The 18,548-nt window shown below is 46.9% G+C and overlaps 1 protein-coding gene across 7 annotated transcripts in view; it reads right to left on the reverse strand.

The window, feature by feature from the left end:
* Positions 1 to 18,548, reverse strand: part of pacsin1b (protein kinase C and casein kinase substrate in neurons 1b) — a 472,183-nt gene that overhangs the window by 53,490 nt on the left and 400,145 nt on the right. For all 7 annotated transcript variants that reach the window (XM_072480514.1, XM_072480519.1, XM_072480512.1 and 4 more), the window contains one exon: positions 4,900 to 5,135. In XM_072480514.1, the coding sequence (XP_072336615.1) occupies positions 4,900 to 5,135 (236 nt within the window). The remainder of the gene's footprint in view (positions 1 to 4,899; positions 5,136 to 18,548) is intronic.

Consider the following 18,548-nt stretch of genomic DNA (forward strand, 5'->3'; position numbering starts at 1 on the left):
GTGAAGAAGGTTATCTAGGATTGCAACGGGATCTTGATCAATTAGGCCAGTGGGCCGACGAATGGCAGATGGAGTTTAATTTAGATAAATGTGAGGTGATGCATTTTGGCAGATCGAATCAGGCCAGGACCTACTCAGTTAATGGTATGGCGTTGGGGAGAGTTATAGAACAAAGAGATCTAGGAGTACAGGTTCATAGCTCCTTGAAGGTGGAGTCGCAGGTGGACAGGGTGGTGAAGAAGGCATTCGGCATGTTTGGTTTCATTGGTCAGAACATTGAATATAGGAGTTGGGACGTCTTGTTGAAGTTGTACAAGACATTGGTACGGCCACACTTGGAATACTGTGTGCAGTTCTGGTCACCCTATTATAGAAAGGATATTATTAAACTAGAAAGAGTGCAGAAAAGATTTACTAGGATGTTGCCGGGACTTGATGGTTTGAGTTATAAGGAGAGGCTGGATAGACTGGGACTTTTTTCCCTGGAGCGTAGGAGGCTTAGGGGTGATCTTATAGAGGTCTATAAAATAATGAGGGGCATAGATAAGGTAGATAGTCAACATCTTTTCCCAAAGGTAGGGGAGTCTAAAACTAGAGGGCATAGGTTTAAGGTGAGAGGGGAGAGATTCAGAAGGGCCCAGAGGGGCAATTTCTTCACTCAGAGGGTAGTGAGTGTCTGGAATGGGCTGCCAGAGGTAGTAGTAGAGGCGGGTACAATTGTGTCTTTCAAAAAGCATTTAGATGGTCACATGGGTATAGAGGGTTATGGGCCAAGTGCGGGCAACTGGGACTAGCTTAATGGTAAAAACTGGGCGGCATGGACTGGTTGGGCCGAAGGGCCTGTTTCCATGCTGTAAACTTCTATGATTCTATGGTGGCTGGGGGGGGGGGTGAGCGGGTGATGAAGATCAAAGAGAAATGGGAAGCAGAGTTTGGAGGGGAGATCAATTATGGAGTGAGGCACTACGTAGGGTAAACGGGACCTCCTCATGTGCAAGGATGACCCTGATACAGTTTAAGGTGGTGCACAGGGTGCATATGACTCAAGCGAGAATGAGTGGGTTCTTTCAGGGGGTAGCAGATGAGTTTGAGGGGTGTGGGCGGGGGCCAGCGAATCACGTGCACATGTTTTGGGGTTGCGGAAAACTGGGAAGATTCTGGGTGGGAATGTTCGCGGTCTTAGCCAGGAAAGCGGAGGAGGAGGTGGACCCGGACCCTTTGGTAGCGATATTTGGGGTCTCAGAGAAGCCGGAGCTCATGGAGAGGAGGAAGGCCGATATCATGGCCTTCGCCTCCCTGATTGCAGGGCGACAAATTTTGCGGAGCGGCGGTCGGCATCGCCACCGGGGGTAGCGGCTTGGTTGGGTGACCTGAACGACTTCCTGCGATTAGAGAAGATAAAGTACAAGTTAAGGAGCTCTTCAGGGGGGTTTGAGGAAATGTGGGGGATGTTTGTGACCGTGTTTGAGGGGCTGTTCGTCGCGGGTGGGGGGGGGGTGAAAAATAGGAAAAATCTGTACAGACTGTATAGTTGATTGTTGGGAAGCATGTTTCCCGGGGTGTATGTTCGCTGTAACCTGTTCTGATACATGTTTGTAATAAAATACACTTTGGAAAAAAGATTGTGGACGGAATTCTCTGATAATGGGGGAATGTCCCCACGCCCATGAGAAAACGAGCGTGAATCACTCTGGACTGTCCTGGAGAAAGTCCAGAGTGATTCCCCGTTTTGCAGGGGGCTAGCAGGGCCCCGGAGTGCTCCTCGCAGCTCCGGCTGCCGATACGGGGTCCTGCACCTCCGATACGGGGTCCTGCACTTCCGGCTGTGGGGGGCCCACACCGCGGGCTGGCCCCGAAAATATAGATCCCCCAGACCGCGCACGCCTAGTCCGCAGCCGCCACTATGGGCCCCCGCCTCGTGGAACCATGAGTGAACCACGTTGGCGCGAAGTCGCCGTGGAGGCCTCTTTCAATGCCCCCCCCCCCGCCGGCCCCGCTTCGACTGCGCACTCGCGATTGGCAGCGATTTTCTGGTCCCCGGAGAATCGTGGGCGCCGGACTCAATCGCGGGTCTGACGCCCATTCTCTGCCCCCCACGCCGAGCACGATTGCGGCGCGGAGGCTCGGAGAATCCCGGCCTTTATGTTTAGGTATAGGATGCAGTTAAACGTAAACAAACTCACAATTGAATGCCAAAAATGCATTGTAAAAAACTGATCAAGTGGCAGTCCCATGATAAAAATTTAGAAGTTCTGTTAGTGGCCAGGAAAACTATATAGGTCCTGAAAGATTTAGCATGTGATTATGGTTGAGGAGTAGGATATGGCTGAAATGTATAGGCATTTTGTGTCATTTTCACAATTAAAGATGTTAACAGTGCTTGGTATAAATGCTTCAGATATTTATTTAAATGTAAATGCATAACTGGCGTTAGCTTAGCTTGAAGCACTAAAGATTGATCAGGTCATTGGACCTGATACCCAAAATGCCGAAGAAAACTGAAAAGTACTATGCAAGCAATTAATTTAGCCGACCAATAGTTCTTTGAGATCCAGACTAGTATGAATTGACTAGAGAAAGCTTGATGCATGAATGCTTGCACACATGGGCTAGAATACAAGACCAGGGATGTACTTCTGAGGCTGTATACGGCTCTGGTCAGACCCCATTTGGAGTATGATAAGCAGTTTTGGGCCCCGTATCTAAGGAAGGATATGTTTGGCCTTGGAAAGGGTCCAGAGGAGGTTCACAAGAATGAACCCTGGAATGAAGAACTTGTTGTATGAGGAACGGTTGAGGACTCTGGGTCTGTACTTGTTGGAGTTTAGAAGGATGAGGGGGGATCTTATTGAAACTTACAGGCGAGACCTGGATAGAGTGGACGTGGGGAGGATGTTTCCACTTGTAGGAGAAACTAGAACCAGAGGACACCATCTCAGACTAAAGGGACGATCCTTTAAAACAGAGATGAAGAGGAATTTCTTCAGCCAGAGGGTGGTGAATCTGTGGAACTCTTTGCCGCAGAAGGCTGTGGAGGCCAAATCACTGAGCGTCTTTAAAACAGAGATAGATAGGTTCTTGATTAATAAGGCGATCAGGGGTTATGGGGAGAAGGCAGGAGAATGGGGCTGAGAAAATATCAGCCATGATTGAACAAAGAACAAAGGACAAAGAAAAGTACAGCACAGGAACAGGCCTTTCGGCCCTCCAAGCCTGTGCCGACTATGCTGCCCGTCTAAACTAAAATCTTCTACAGTTCCGGGGTCCGTATGCCTTTATTCCCATCTTATTCATGTATTTGTCAAGATGCCCCTTTAACGTCACTATCGTCCCTGCTTCCACCACCTCCTCCGGCAGCGAGTTCCAGGCACCCATGACCCTCTGTGTAAGAAAACCTGCCTCGTACATCTCCTCTAAACCTTGCCCCTCGCACCTTAAACCTGTGCCCTCTAGTAATTGACCCCTCTACCATGGGAAAAAGTCTATGACTATCCACCCTGTCTATGCCCCTCATAATTTTGTGGACCTCTATCAGGTCGCCCCTCAACCTCCTTCGTTCCAGTGAGAACAAACCAAGTTTATTCAACCTCTCCTCATAGCTAATGCCCTCGATATCAGGCAACATCCTGGTAAATCTCCTCTGCACCCTCTCTAAAGCCTCCACATCCTTCTGGTAGTATAGCGACCAATTGAACACTATACTCCACTATTGAATGGCGGAGCAGACTCAATGGGCCGAGTGGTCTAATTCTGCTCCTATGTCTTATGGTCTTATGTTCCAAGCCCCATTCATTGATATCTGGATAGGAGCACAGTAACAAGAGTAGGCCGTTCAGCACCTTGAGCTTGTTCTGCCATTATGGCGCATCTGTACCTTAACTCTATTTACCCAGTTTTGTTCCAGATCTTCTCAGTAAAGCTCTGCAATTCTTGTTTTAATAGGCCTGAATTACATAATGAATTTCAAGCAATGCTCAAGACTATTGATTCATGGTTCGAATAAAATGACAACCGGTATTAATATTTTTCATTTAAAAAGCATCTTTTTACTGATGTTTCGGAACTCAATTAATTAATACAATGTAATAGAAGATTTATAAATGATACGGCCAACACATTTTCTGAGTGTGTGTGTGTCAGGGCTTTGGCCTCCAGGTCCCGGGGTGGGGGTGGGGCCCCGAAAATGAAGCCGAGCACAGGACCCCACTAACTGTAAATCTGCCACTGCTTTCTACAAGGGAAGTGTGATCTCACCAGGCCATTCCTGAAGAGTAACAGATAGTCCTCGTCTTTTTACACAGGACTCTTGGCGAGTCCCAGCAATACTGTTACCTATTCACCAGTTGAGTAGAGTGGACCTGCGCTGTGAACTGGCATTGGAAATTATTAATATTTTAAATCCAGTGCACTGCATTTTTTCAAACAAATTCACATCTTTATTGCAACACTTTCTTCCAAGCTACATCAGTTCTGGACCTCAATTAGCCCATTGTGAATGGAGGTAAAAAAATGATATATAAATATTGTTGGGAGACATGGAAAGAGCAAAGACTAAAAAGACTAGAATTAGGCAATGCCAATAAATGTATTGTAAAACCTATAGGAAGAAAGAACAGGCGCGAGTCCCAGTTATACTAACTGGTTAGAATTGGATCGACCCAGGCCACCAGCCACGTAGATGATTTCAGGCACAGTAACTGTACCACAAAATAAAAAGAATTGGTTAAACAGTTGCTCATTTTTGAAGTTTTCCAATGAATCCTCCATTTAACACATTCTTCATAGTCCTATCAACCTGCAGAAGACATCTCTATTTTACAGCTTTTCTGTTAAAGACAGTAGCAAAACATTAATGAGATATCACTCAATAAACCATTTGAATCTGAAGTTGAACATTACCTCTTTCAGCTTTTTAGCCCAGGGTTTCTGTGCTTTCCGGAATCCATCCTCAGCTTCTTTGGTCTCTTTGAAGCCTCCAATTATCTGTTTGTGGAAGGAATCTTTCTGCCAGTTCTTCACCTTTTCAAAATCGTCACTGGTAAGTGCGTTTCTCACCTCCAGGTGCAGCTCACTTACTTTATCTGCCTCAGTCATCAGTGCCATCCAGGCTCTCTCCAGGGTGCCATATTGTGGTCCTGCAAGGGCCACCAATATCCGTTAGCCGAGTTTATACCTCAATCACTTCAATCATCAACAAAGCTGCTGTTTGACATCTAAACGTCTTCAGTGACATTCCAGCTGATGTGCAAGATAAACTAGACTCCACTGGAGCACTAATGCCAATCTTTTTTCCAGGATGTAGGAGGATGGTCATACTTTCAGCCCAATTAAACTGATCAAAACACATACAAAGCAACTGGACTGAAGCACACATTTCCACTGTGCTAAAAGCCAACGTGAGAATCCACTGGTAGTGTTAAACCAATGCCACCATTCACCTCTTAACCTAGACTCTCCCCAAAACAACACTAACAAAATGAGGGTTTACTTAGCTCATTTTAAAGCAATGCAGCAGTTTCCACAAAATGTTGACTAAATGCAATTTGGAATGTCTATTGAAAACAAGAATATGTGAACTGTAAATAGGTTTATACTCGGGTGAGTTATTGAATTTTTTAAAAGTACGCCTATAAAGCTACAAGAATAATTCTGATGCTTCCAATATCAGGTTTGAAACCTTAATCCGCAGTGTGATGCCATAAATCTGTTCAGCAGCCCCAAACTCTCAGTATAGCTCTATCGGGTCCTTATTTACTGGTTTAGACACCTCTGGACACAAAGAAATACAAACGTACATATTACCAACAGAAACCAAGTGTCAGCTGAGGCACTGCACGGTGATACCAGAAGTATCCTAAATATCTGTGCAATTTCCCTTGCTTCCACCCACCAGGTTGCAAGGCTGATAATAAATTGAGTATTAAATACAGAGGAAATTTCCTCATATAACCACACAGGAACATCAATTGGGTTGGTGGAGGGGCGGGGGGCGCGTTGAAGTGCTTCCTGCTTCTTTATGATGGGGAGAACTTATAGCAGTCCATGTGGCTCTCACCCATGTTCTAGAAGACAATAGACAATAGAACATTACAGAGCAGTACAGGCCCTTCAGCCCTCGATGTTGCGCCGACCTGTGAAACCAATCTAAAACCCATCTACACTCTTCCATTATCATCCATATGTTTAGTTTTAACAGATGACAGTTTTAAAAAACAATTCAAATTGCCTGACTAGTGCATCGTGCTGAGAAAAATATGTTTAAGAATAAGTTTAAAAGTTTAAAACCTCAGTGAACTGCATAAATCCATGAAATGTTAACTTTAATGAGTAATCCCTGGTAATTGGTGCATAAATATAAAAATGCAAGAATTGGTATTACTCCAATGTAGATTGGGACAGCTACTAGGAGCTCCCACTGCTCAACAACGATATCTCTTTCAGATTCCTGGTTCTGTCTTACAGCACTGAATATGATACAACTGGTGATTATGGTATGATCATATTTCTGCCTTCTCTTTACCTGGATGAAGTTACAGCATTTTGAAAAATAAAAGGAACTTACCATGTAAAAGTCTAATTTTCTGCTTTTGCTAAAAAGCATAAAGGGACCTTGCAATCCCAAAACACCAGTAAAAGAAAAGCACAAACTGCAGGAAAAGGGATATTTAACTTGCTTAGCCACTACAAAATGCATCTATAAGTTATTCAAGGTTTAATCAATCTTGCCATTTCGCCCCAAAACAAGTTCCATCGGACAGTATTTCCGCCAATAGACAAGTCAGGTGTGGGCTGGATTCTTAGGGACACATTAATTGATCTTAAATAAATCCAAGGTGAAAACCTTGATAACACTGTTGCCTCTTGAAGCCAAGCCCGAATCCAGAGATTTGCACACAAGTGACAGATGTGGTTGCTGTACAAATGTTATTCTTCTGCCATAATCACTCCAGAGACTTGAATACATAATCTACACAAGACTTTAGTGCAGTACTATTAGAGATACCGGGCTGGATTCTCCAGACTTCCAGCCAACTGTTTCTTGGTGGCATGCCGTTCGCTGGTGACAGGATTCTCGGTTACCGCCGCTGTCAATGGAATTTTGCACTGAAGACACCCCAGGCGGGCGGGAAATCCGTGGCGGGAGTGCGCTGCCAGCAGGAACAGAGGATCCCAATGGCCAGAGAATTCCGGCCACCCTCTTTTTGGATGAGATGTCAAACCGAGACAAAAGATTATGTATAAAACCTCATAACGCCAATACCATTGAAACAGATTATTTATTTAATTAAGATTTCTGGGACCTTGACACATTCAGATTGTCATGTTGCGCTACATTACAAAAATGACTACACTTCTAAAGTAATTTCATTAGCTGCGAAGTATATCGACAGACCCTGAAGTCATGAAAGGTGTTATAAAAGTTGCAATAAAGTTGTTACAGGAGTTCTAAATGACAACTCATAAAATAAGGTTACACCAATAAGAGCAACCCTTTGTCAATCCGCAAAATTCAAAACAACAAGTAAAAGATATATCCATCATTAGAACCAACAGGTTTGTGTTTGAGGGCTGCATCAGCAGTACCTGGGGACAGCGCAAGCACAATTTGGATATCCCTTATATACATGATGCAATTTAAGACACAATATAGAGTGAAGCACTGAACCTACCATCGGAACACAGAAACCACCATAAATAAAGACCGGTTGTTAGATAAGAGTGCCTTGAATAAAAGGTTACACGTGTGATGGGTTTCAAAACTAATGGTTTTTAACTCACTAAAATTACTGAGCCCAATATAGCACAGTACAGTCAGAACCACTCTATAAATAGGAATTTAAAATACTTTCATTAGGGCTGGATTTCTTGCAAGTACTGTTTTGTTTTTAAGCTTGGGTTTGTAAATTGAACATTGATGATTTTACTGGTACTGTATTCATTATGCACAGTAAGACTTTTCATTTTTAACAATAATATAACCACGGACATTACACTTTACACTATAAAAGAAACACAACCAACAGTATAGATCACATCCAAAAAACCCATCTCCTGACCGTAACTAAACCCCATCCCCGCTAACAACTGATGGTAGCTAACTCTTTATAAAAGGAAATGAATGGCTGCCATCTCAGGTCGAACCCCTCAACCGACTCCCTGACACTGTCTTTGAGCTTCTCCAAATGCAAAAATTGCATGAGGTCACCCAATCAGACCGAGCAGAGTAGGAGACCTCCACCCAAGCTGAACTCGCCTCTGGGCTATTAGCAAAGCGAAGGCAAGGACATCCGCCTTCACCCCCGGCGAGTTGTAAACCTCCGAAATGGCCTCCAAAGGACCACCCTCCAATTCGATGTTAAGAATTACTGACATGATGTTAAAGGAGACCTAAAAGCTTAGCAACTAGGGACATGACCAGAACATATGAATGTGGTTAGCCGGCCCCCTAGAACACCACTCACACTTGTCCTTCACTTCCAAAAGGAAACATTTCATCCTAGCCTTGGTCAGGTGAGCCCTATGCACCACCTTAAACTGGATCAGGCTGAGCTGTGCACAGGAGACATGGAGTTTACCTTACAGAGGGCCTCATTCCACACTTCTTCATCCAAGATAGGCCCCAGTTCCCCCTCACACTTTGCCTTCACCTCATCCACCGGGTCATTTCCCCTTGGTGGATCTGGCCAAAGATACCCAACCAAAAACAGAATCCTCCTCAAAAGGGAGGACGGTGGTGATAAGGGGAAAGGGAAAAATCTTTCGCAAAAAGTTACAAATCTGGAAGTATCAGAACAAGTTTTCCCCAGAGAGTTGAAACTGTACTGAAAGTTCCTCAATGCTGGCAATCTGCCCCTCCACGAACAAGTCACCAAACCTCCCAAGACCTTCCCCTCCCATGACCTATACGTCGAGTCGAAACTTAATGGCACAAAAAGATGTTTACCACAGATAGCTCTGGAACTATGTTTCGGGTGGCTCGGTGGTGCTGTGGTTAGCACTGCTGCTTCACTGCGTTGAGGATCCGGGGTCGCTCCCTGCCCTGGTCACTGTCCGCGTGGAGTTTCACATTCTCCCCGTGTCTACCTGGGTCTCAATCCCACAACCAAAGATGTGCAGGGTAGGCGGATTAGCCATGCTAAGTTGCCCCTTAGTTGGAAAAATCAATAAAATGTTGTCTAAATTGCTTCCATTTCCTCAGGATGGATACCAACACCGGTTCAAAGAAAATCTCACAGGGGAGAACGAAAGCGAGGCAGTTACCAAGGCACCCAAACTAGAGCCCCTACAAAAACTCGCCTCCAGCTGTTCCCATATGGAACTTGGATCGCTAACCCACTCCAGCACTTTCTCAATGTTAGCCGCCTAATAATAAAATAAAAAATTGGGTAAAGCTAAACCCCCCAAGTGTCCAAGACTCTCAAGAAAAGTCCTCCAGATCCTCAGGGTCTTGCCCGCCCAAATAAAGGAGGACACCAACTTGTTAACCCTAACAAAGATAGACTTAGGGAGAAAAGTGGGGAGACATTGAAAAAGAAATACAAATATTGGGAGAACATTCATTTTAATCATCTAGATCCTGCCTGCCAGGGACAGGGTTTCCCACTTTTGTAAGTCTAATCTATCTTCACTCATCAGACTAACATAGTTCAATTCATGAAGTGAGGCCCAATCATGGGCTGGATACCCAGATAACGAAAGCTAGATATGGCAAGACGAGAAGGTAACACCCTCAGATTCCCCGGGGGATTGACCGGAAAGTATTCGCTCTCATCCAGATTCAACTCAAACCCTGAAAAGGAGCTAAAACTCCTCAGTAGCTTCATTATCTCATACATAGTGGAGACTTGGTCTGTAATACAAAAGAGCAGGTCTGCATAAAAAGACACCCTGTGTTCCCTCCCTGCCTTGTCGCCTTATCCCGTTCCAATTATCGGAAGATCTCAATGCAATGGCCAATGGCTCAATTGCTAAGGCAAATAAAAGCAGAGATAGTGGACACCTCTGTCTTGCACCCCTGTTTAACAAAAAATACCCCAAGATCACGGCATTAGTGTGGATTCTAGCCGTGGGGGCTTTATACAATAGTCAAACCTACAAAATTAACTTTTGCCCCAAACCTAACCTCCCCAGAAAAGATATCACTACTCCACCATATCAAATGCTTTTTTGGCATCCATGGGTACAATCACCTCTGCCTCGGGCTCAGGTGAGGGGGGAAAAAACAATATTCAACATCCGTCGTATATTGACCGACAATTGCCGACCCTTGACAAAGCCTGCCTAGTCTTCCGTAATCACCTCTGGGGGGCAGGATTCTACTTGCATCGCCAACATCTTGGCTAGCAGTTTGGCATCTGTGTTTAAAAGCGATGTGGGTTGATATGGCCCACATTCCATGGGACCCTTGTCCTTGTTCAGGATAAAAGAAATCGACACCTGTGCAGGCGTATGTAGCAGGCAAGGAACCCCGGGACAAAGTGTCATTGCACATGTCCAATATTAATGGAGTCAACTGACCCGCAAACTTATAGAACTCGATGGGGAACCCATCAGGGCCTGGGGCTTTACCCGTTTGCACTGATCCAGTACCTTTTAATATCTCCTCAGGACTTAACTGGTCCCCCAATTCCTCCCTCCTCTCTCTCCACCAAGGGGAAGGACAACCCATCTAAAAATCTGGCCATGTCCGAACTCTCTTACATAGAACATAGAACATAGAACAATACAGCGCAGTACAGGCCCTTCGGCCCACGATGTTGCACCGAAACAAAAGCCATCTAACCTACACTATACCATTATCATCCATATGTTTATCCAATAAACTTTTAAATGCCCTTAATGTTGGCGAGAAACTTCTGGGGCCACCGATCTGTAAAGAGTTTTGTAAAATCGCGCAAAAGCTGCGTTGACTTTGTCTGGTGCGGAAGACAAACTGCCACTCGAATCCCTAATCCGTACGATCTCCCAGGAAGCCGCCTCAGCTGATGTCCCGGGGTTCCTTGCCTGCTACATACGCCTGCACAGGTGTCGATATTCATAGAATACCCCCTTCAAGCGCCGCAGCTGGCCTACCTCCTTACCTGTTGACAGGAGTTCAAATTGCATCTGCAGCTTCTTCCTGCTTGCCAGCAACTTCGGGATAGGGTCAAGTGAGTACTGATGACCCACCTCAAGGGTAGAAATGACCAGCCTCTATCGCTCCATACTCACAGGCTTTTCGATATATGCGCCTTATAGGAGATTATCTCCCCTCTAATAAATACCTTAAGGGCTTCTCATAACATGGAGGCAAAACAGATTATTTCTCCTTGAACCTGACATATTCTTCAATGGGAGATGACACACGCCTACAAAATCCTTTATCTGCTAATAGCGCTGCATCCAACCTCCACGGTGGGCTCCGCGAGGGGCCCGACTCCAGAACCAAATTGTGGAGCATGGTCTGAGATTACAATAGTCGAGTACTCCGCCTTCCTCACCCAGGGGAGAAGGGACCTACCCACAAGAAAAAAGTAAATCCTAGATGGACATAGGAAAAAAAAGAAAATTCCTTATCTCTTGGATGTACAAAACTGTCATGATATTCAGATAAACATCATGGTGCAAACACACATACACATTGATGGACAGATCAACGGACCAATCAACACACACGCAACATCACAGCCAATCACAAGCAAGAGCACACGCACTATAAAACGGGGAACACCACAGTTCCCGCTCATTCCAGCAGGAGACAGCTCAGACACAGAGCTCACAGCGTGCCACTCAGACATACACCATGTGCTGAGTGCCTCTCTAAGATAGTGTTAGGGCTGGGTCCACAGGTTAAAGGGTAAAGAACGAACCACTGTCATAAGTTTACAGATGTTGTTATTGATAGTAATAAAACAGAGTTGTACCATCTTCAACCGTGTTGGTTTGTCTGTATAGCGGAACACCCAACATGACACAGTACCAGGATTGGAACCCAGCAACTGTGAGACCTATCTACACATCTTCAGGAATCCGCCATCCTGCGCCATGGACACCATCAGCCCGCCGCAGCCGCTCCAAATCGCTGGAAACCTCGGCGTCAACTGGAAGCTGTTTAAACAGCGCTTCCAGTTCTTCCTAGAAGCCAGAGAAAGGGAGAATGCTTCGGACACCATAAAAATCGCCCTCCTCCTCTCCACGGCAGGGCAACACGCCATCCACATCTACAACTCCCTGGTGTTCGTGGACGGTGAGGACAAGACGAAGTACAAGACGGTCCTTCTTAAACTCGAGCAGCACTTCAGCGTCGAGGTGAACGAGAGCTTCGAGAGGTACCTCTTCCAGCAGTGCCTGCAGGGTAAGGATGAGCCTTTTCAATCTTTCCTGACACACCTCCGTATCCTCGCGCAGTCCTGCAGTTATGAGGCCACCTCCGATTCCATGATTCGGGACCAGATAGTTTTTGGGGTCACCTCGGGCACCCTACGCTAGCAGCTCCTCAAAATTAAGAGCCTCACCTTAGCCACCGCCATCGAAGCCTGCGTCCTCCATGAAAACGCGACCAGCCGGTACTCCCAATTCCAGGCGGCCGAATCGGCACGGCAGGGGTCCTACGAGGCAGAGCGGATCCAGTCGATTGAGTTCCTCCCGGCCCGCGGCCCGGACGAGGGCGGCCATCTCGTGCGCTTTCCGCGGCCACCCGCGCTTGTACGCGGCAAAAGAGACGTCGACGCAGAGGGACGCGATGTGCAGGCGCGCTCTACGCAGGACCGAACTGCGCATGCACGATGGCGCAATGAACGGCATGCCGTCACGACGTGCGACAACTGTGGATCTGCACATCAAAGGGTTTTTGGCAGATTCAACTGGATCAGTCCAGCAGGAAGCTGTGCACCTTCAACACTCCCTTTGGCAGGTACTGCTACAACAGAATGCCGTTTGGCATCATCTCGGCATCCAAGGTATTTCATAGAATCATGGAACAGATGATGGAGGGCATCGAAGGGGTGCGCGTCTATGTTGACAAAGTCATCATCTGGTCCACCACACCACAGGAGCACATCAGTCGTCTCCAGCGTGTCTTTGCTCGGATACGAGAACACGGCCTGCGCCTCAACCGAGCCAAGTGTTCTTTTGTCCAAACTGAGCTAAAGTTTCTGGGGGACCACATATCCCGGTCAGGAGTGCGTCCGGATGCAGACAAAGTGAGCGCCATTACAGCCATGCTGCAGCCGGCAGACAAGAAGGCAGTGCTACGCTTTCTCGGGATGGTCAACTTCCTGGGGAAGTTCATTCCCAACCTAGCCTCCCACACAACGGCTCTTCGCCACCTAGTGAAGAAGACCACAGAGTTCCAGTGGCTGCCCGGACACCAGAAGGAATGGGAGGAGCTCAAGATTAAGCTCACCACAGCCCCGGTATTGGCGTTCCTCGACACCTCTCGAGATACAAAGATCTCGACTGATGCCAGCCAGTCCGGCATTGGGGCGGTATTCCTGCAACGGGATGACACTGCATCATGGGCCCCGGTTGCCTATGCCTCGCGGGCCATGACCCCCACAGAACAGCGCTATGCGCAGATCGAGAAGGAGTGCCTGGGTGTGTTAACCGGCATAGATAAGTTCCACGACTATGTGTATGGTCTCCCTCAGTTCACCGTGGAAACCGACCATCCCCCCCTGGTCAGCATCATACAAAAGGACCTGAATGAGATGACCCCTCACCTCCAGCGCATTCTGCTCAAGCTCCGGAGGTACAACTTCCAACTGGTCTACACCCCGGGAAAGGACCTCATCATCACGTATGCCCTGTCCAGAGCAGTGAGCACACCGCCCAATTCGGAGGGGTTCGTATGGCAGGTCGAAGCACATGTGGCTTCACATCAGCCAATCTGCCAGCTGATGATTCAAGTCTGGCCTGTATTCGCCGGGAGACTGCGGCTGACCCCCTTCTACAACGTGTAATGCGCCACATGACGGGAGGATGGCTCAAAGGACAGTGCCCACAATTCTACAATGTCCGGGACGACTTGACCGTCATTGACGATGTCCTCCTAAAGTTGGACCGGATTGTGATTCCACACAGCATGCACAGGCTGGTCCTCGAACAATTACACGAAGGCCATCTCGGGGTTGAGAAGTGCAGGCGGAGGGCCCGAGAAGCTGTATACTGGCCGGGCATCAGCGACGACATCGCCAACATGGTGCTCAACCGCCCCATCTGCCAAAGGTTTCAGCCGGCGCAACCCCCTGAGACGCTTCAGCCCCATGAGTTGGTGACTTCCCCCTGGGCAAAGGTGGGTGTGGACCTTTTTCATGCGCTCGGCAGGGACTACGTCATCATTATAGATTACTTTTCGAATTATCCAGAGGTCATACGCCTGCACGACTTGACATCATCAGCTGTAATCAGAGCATGTAAGGAAACCTTCGCTCGCCATGGCATTCCGCTTACCGTCATGTCGGACAATGGGCCCTGCTTTGCAAGCCAAGAATGGTCTTCTTTTGCTGCTTTGTATGGCTTCACACACATGACATCCAGCCCTCTGCATCCCCAGTCAAATGGCAAGGCGGAAAAGGGCGTCCATATCGTGAAGCGGCTCCTCTGCAAGGCTGCTGATGCCGGATTGGATTTCTGCTTAGCCCTGCTGGCCTATCGCTCGGCCACACTATCCACTGGCCTCTCACCAGCCCAGCTGTTGATGGGTCGCGCCCTCAGGACCACTGTGCCATCCATTCTTGTTCCTACACCCGACCATGCTCTAGTACTGTAAAGGATGCGACAGCAGCGTGCTCAGCAGAAGGTGGCACATGACACTCGGGCAACTGATCTTCCTGCCTTGGCGCCTGGAGACAACGTCCGCATCCACCTACCAGAGGGTGGCTGGTCGGCAACGGCCGAAGTTCTCCGACGCGTGGCTCCCCGCTCATTCCTGGTTCGCATGCCTGATGGCTCCATTCGCCGGCGTAATCGCCGGGCTCTTCGCCTGCTTCCACGCTCGCTACGTGATCATACACCGGTGCCACGCCCTCCTGTTGTTCCTGATGTCGACTTTGTGGAGCTTCCTGCCACCATGCCTATTCCTCTGTCGCCTGTGGCCAGGCCCATTCCTCAGCCGGTGGATCCTGTCCCACCCTTGAGGCGGTCAACCCAAATTCGTCACTGTCAGCAAACTAACCCACCCCTCATCCCCAAGCAATGCCCTTCCCAAATTTTCAATCCAATACCATGAAAGCAAAAAGTACTCCCTCCCACCTACCCCCAACAAAACAAAACACTAAGCTCATTATCCCAAACTATACTGGTATAATAAGCTGCAGCTACTCCCCCCACCATGCTCCCCTTAGCTAGCTTACTTTACTGCCAGCAGGACAGCCCCCACCCAGGGTAAAACCAGAAGAAAAAACTACTATCCGTCCAAGGACACAAAGTAAAACAAAACCCCTTCAAAAGTCTTATTCCTACCACGAGCTATATATTTCCCCTAACAACCATAGATACATAGAAGATAGGAGCAGGAGGAGGCCTTTTGGCCCTTCGAGCCTGCTCCGCCATTCATTACGATCATGGCTGATCATCGAACTCAATAGCCTAATCCTGCTTTCTCCCCAGAGCCTTTGAACCCATTCTCCCCAAGTGCTATATCCAGCCGCCTCTTGAATATATTCAAAGTTTTAGCATCAACTATGTCCTGTGGTAATGAATTCCATAGGCTCACCACTCTTTGGGTGAAGAAATGTCTTCTTATCGCTGTCCGAAATGGTTTACCCTGAATCCTCAGGCTGAGAACCCTGGTTCTGGACACACCCATCATTGGTAACATCTTCCCTGCATCTCCCCTGTCTAGTCCTGTTAAAATTTTATAAGTCTCTAAGAGATCCCCCCTCATTCTCTAAACACCAGCGAGAACAATCCTAACCGAGTCAATCTCTCCTCATATGACAGTGCCGCCATCCCTGGAATCAGTCTGGTAAACGTTCACTGCACTCCCTCCAGAGCAAGAACATCCTTCCTCAGAAAAGGAGACCAAAACTGCACACAATACTCCAAAAGTGTGGCCTCAGCAAGGCACTGTACAATTGCAGCAACACATCCCCGCTTCTACTCTAAACCTCTTGCAACGAAGGCCAACATACCATTCGCCTTCTTTACCGACTGCTGCACCTGCATGCTTACCTTCAGCGAATGGTGCACAAGGACACCCAGGTCCCGCTGCACACTCCCCTCTCCCAATTTACAACCATTCAGGTAGTAATCTGCCTTCCTGTTTTTGCTTCCAAAATGAATAACCTCACACTTATCCAAATTATACTGCATCTGCCATTGGTTTGCCAACTCACCCAACCTGTCCAGATCTTGCTGTAGGATCCCTGCATCCTTGTCACAATTCACCCTCCCACCTAATTTGGTATCATCTGCTAACTTTGAGATGGTACATTTTGTTCCCTCATCCAAATCATTAATATATATTGTGAATAGCTGGGGTCCCAGCACCGATCCCTGTGGTACCCCACTGGTTACTGCCTGCCAATTTGAAAAGGTCTCATGAATCCCTACTCTTTGTTTCCTCTCTGCCAACCAGCTTTCTATGCACCTCAATACATTTCCCCCAATCTCACGCACTGTAATTTTGCACAATAATCTCTTACGCGGGACTTTGTCAAACATCTTCTGAAAGTCCAAATATACCACATCGACTGGCTCCCCCTTGTCAACTGTACTGGTTACCTCTGAATTCCAACAGATTTATCAAGCATGATTTTCCCTTCATAAATCCATGCTGACTCTGACTGATCCTGCCACTGCTTTCTAAATGTTCCGCTATAAAGTCCTTGATAATGGATTCAAACATTTTCTCCACTACCGATGTTACGCTACTGGTCTATAATTCCGTGCTTTTAGATGAAGGTCAGACAGCAGCAGCAGCAACCCAGGGCGGGGGGTGGGGGGACGTGACACGTCGTTCGTGGAGGGGGGGGGGAGCATTTCTTTGGGGGGCATTTGAGCAAGAAAACACATGAATGATCCGGAAACTGACATGTACGGGATGAATCCAATGTATAAAGTTCTGTATCTTATTGACTTGCTATGTTCATGTCTTGCCACGCGAGTTCTCTTTCTTTTCTTTGTTACGGGGGGGGGGGGGGGGGTTTGTAAGGTGGAAAATATTGTTGAAAAATTCTTAATAAAAACATATTTTAAAAAATATAATTCCGTGCTTTCTCTCTACCTCCCTTTTTGAATATCGGAGTGACGTGAGCTACCCTCCAATCTGCAGGGACAGTTCCAGAGTCTATAGAATCCCGGAAGATGACCACCAATGCATCCACTATTTCCGGAGCCACCTCCTTAAGCACTCTGGGATTCAGATTCTCAGACCCTGGGGATTTATCCACATTCAATCCCATCAGTTTTCCCAGCACCATTTCTCTACTAATGTTGATCGCCCTCAGTTCTTCCCTCGCACTAAACCTTTCATTTTCCAACATTTCTGGGATCTGAGTTGTATCCTCATTTGTGAATACAGAACCAAAGTATGTATTCAATTACTCAGCCATTTCTTTGTCCCTGTTTCTGTCTGTAGGGGGCCTACATTTTTCTTTACCAATCTCTTTCTCTTCACATATCTGTAGAAACTCTTAGTGTCAGTCTTTATGTTTCCTGCAAGCTTCTTTCGTACTGTACTTTCCACTTCTTAATCAATCCCTTCGGCCTTCTTTGCTGAATTCTAAACTGCTCCCAATCCTCAGACCTATTATTTTTCTTGGCCAATCTGTATGCTTCTTCCTTGTATCGGATACTATTTCTAATTTCCTTTGTAAGCCATGGATTGGCCCTCTTACCCCCTTTGCTTTTGTGTCAGACAGGAATGAACAGTTGCTATAGTTCCTCCATGCGTTCCCTGAATGTTTGCCATTGTCTATCCACTGTCATCCCTTTCAGTAACTCTCCCCAATCTATTAAGGCCAACTCACGCCTCATATCCTCATCGTTCCCTTTATTAAGATTCAGCACCCTAGTCTCCGAATCAACTACTTCACTCTCCATCTTGATAAAAAATTCTATCATATTATGGTCCCTCATCCCCAAGGGGCCTTGCACAGCCAGATTGGCAATGATTCCCTTCTCATTACACAATACCCAGTCTAAGATGGCCTGCTCTCTAGTTGGCACTTCCACATATTGGTCAAGAAAACCATCCCGTATACACTGCAGGAATTCCTCCTCTATGGCATTGTGGCTAATTTGATTTGCCCAATCTATGTAAAGATTAAAATTACCCATGGTCGCCGATATTCCCTTATTACATGTATCTCTAATTTCTTGTTTAATGCCATTCCCAACCTCACCAGTGCAGTTTGGGGTCTATATATGACAGCCACTAATGTTTTTTGTCCCTTGGTATTTCTCAACTCTACCCATACAGATTCCACATTGTCAGAGCTAATATCCTTTCTCACTATTGTGTTAATTTCCTCTTTAACCAGCAGTGCCACGCCACCACCTTTTCTTTTATGCCTGTCCTTCCTAAATACTGAGAACCCTGGGACATTCAGTTCCCAGCACTGTTC

Source organism: Scyliorhinus torazame, chromosome 17 (assembly GCF_047496885.1).
Source record: "Scyliorhinus torazame isolate Kashiwa2021f chromosome 17, sScyTor2.1, whole genome shotgun sequence".
In the NCBI taxonomy this organism is placed as follows: Eukaryota; Metazoa; Chordata; class Chondrichthyes; order Carcharhiniformes; family Scyliorhinidae; genus Scyliorhinus; species Scyliorhinus torazame.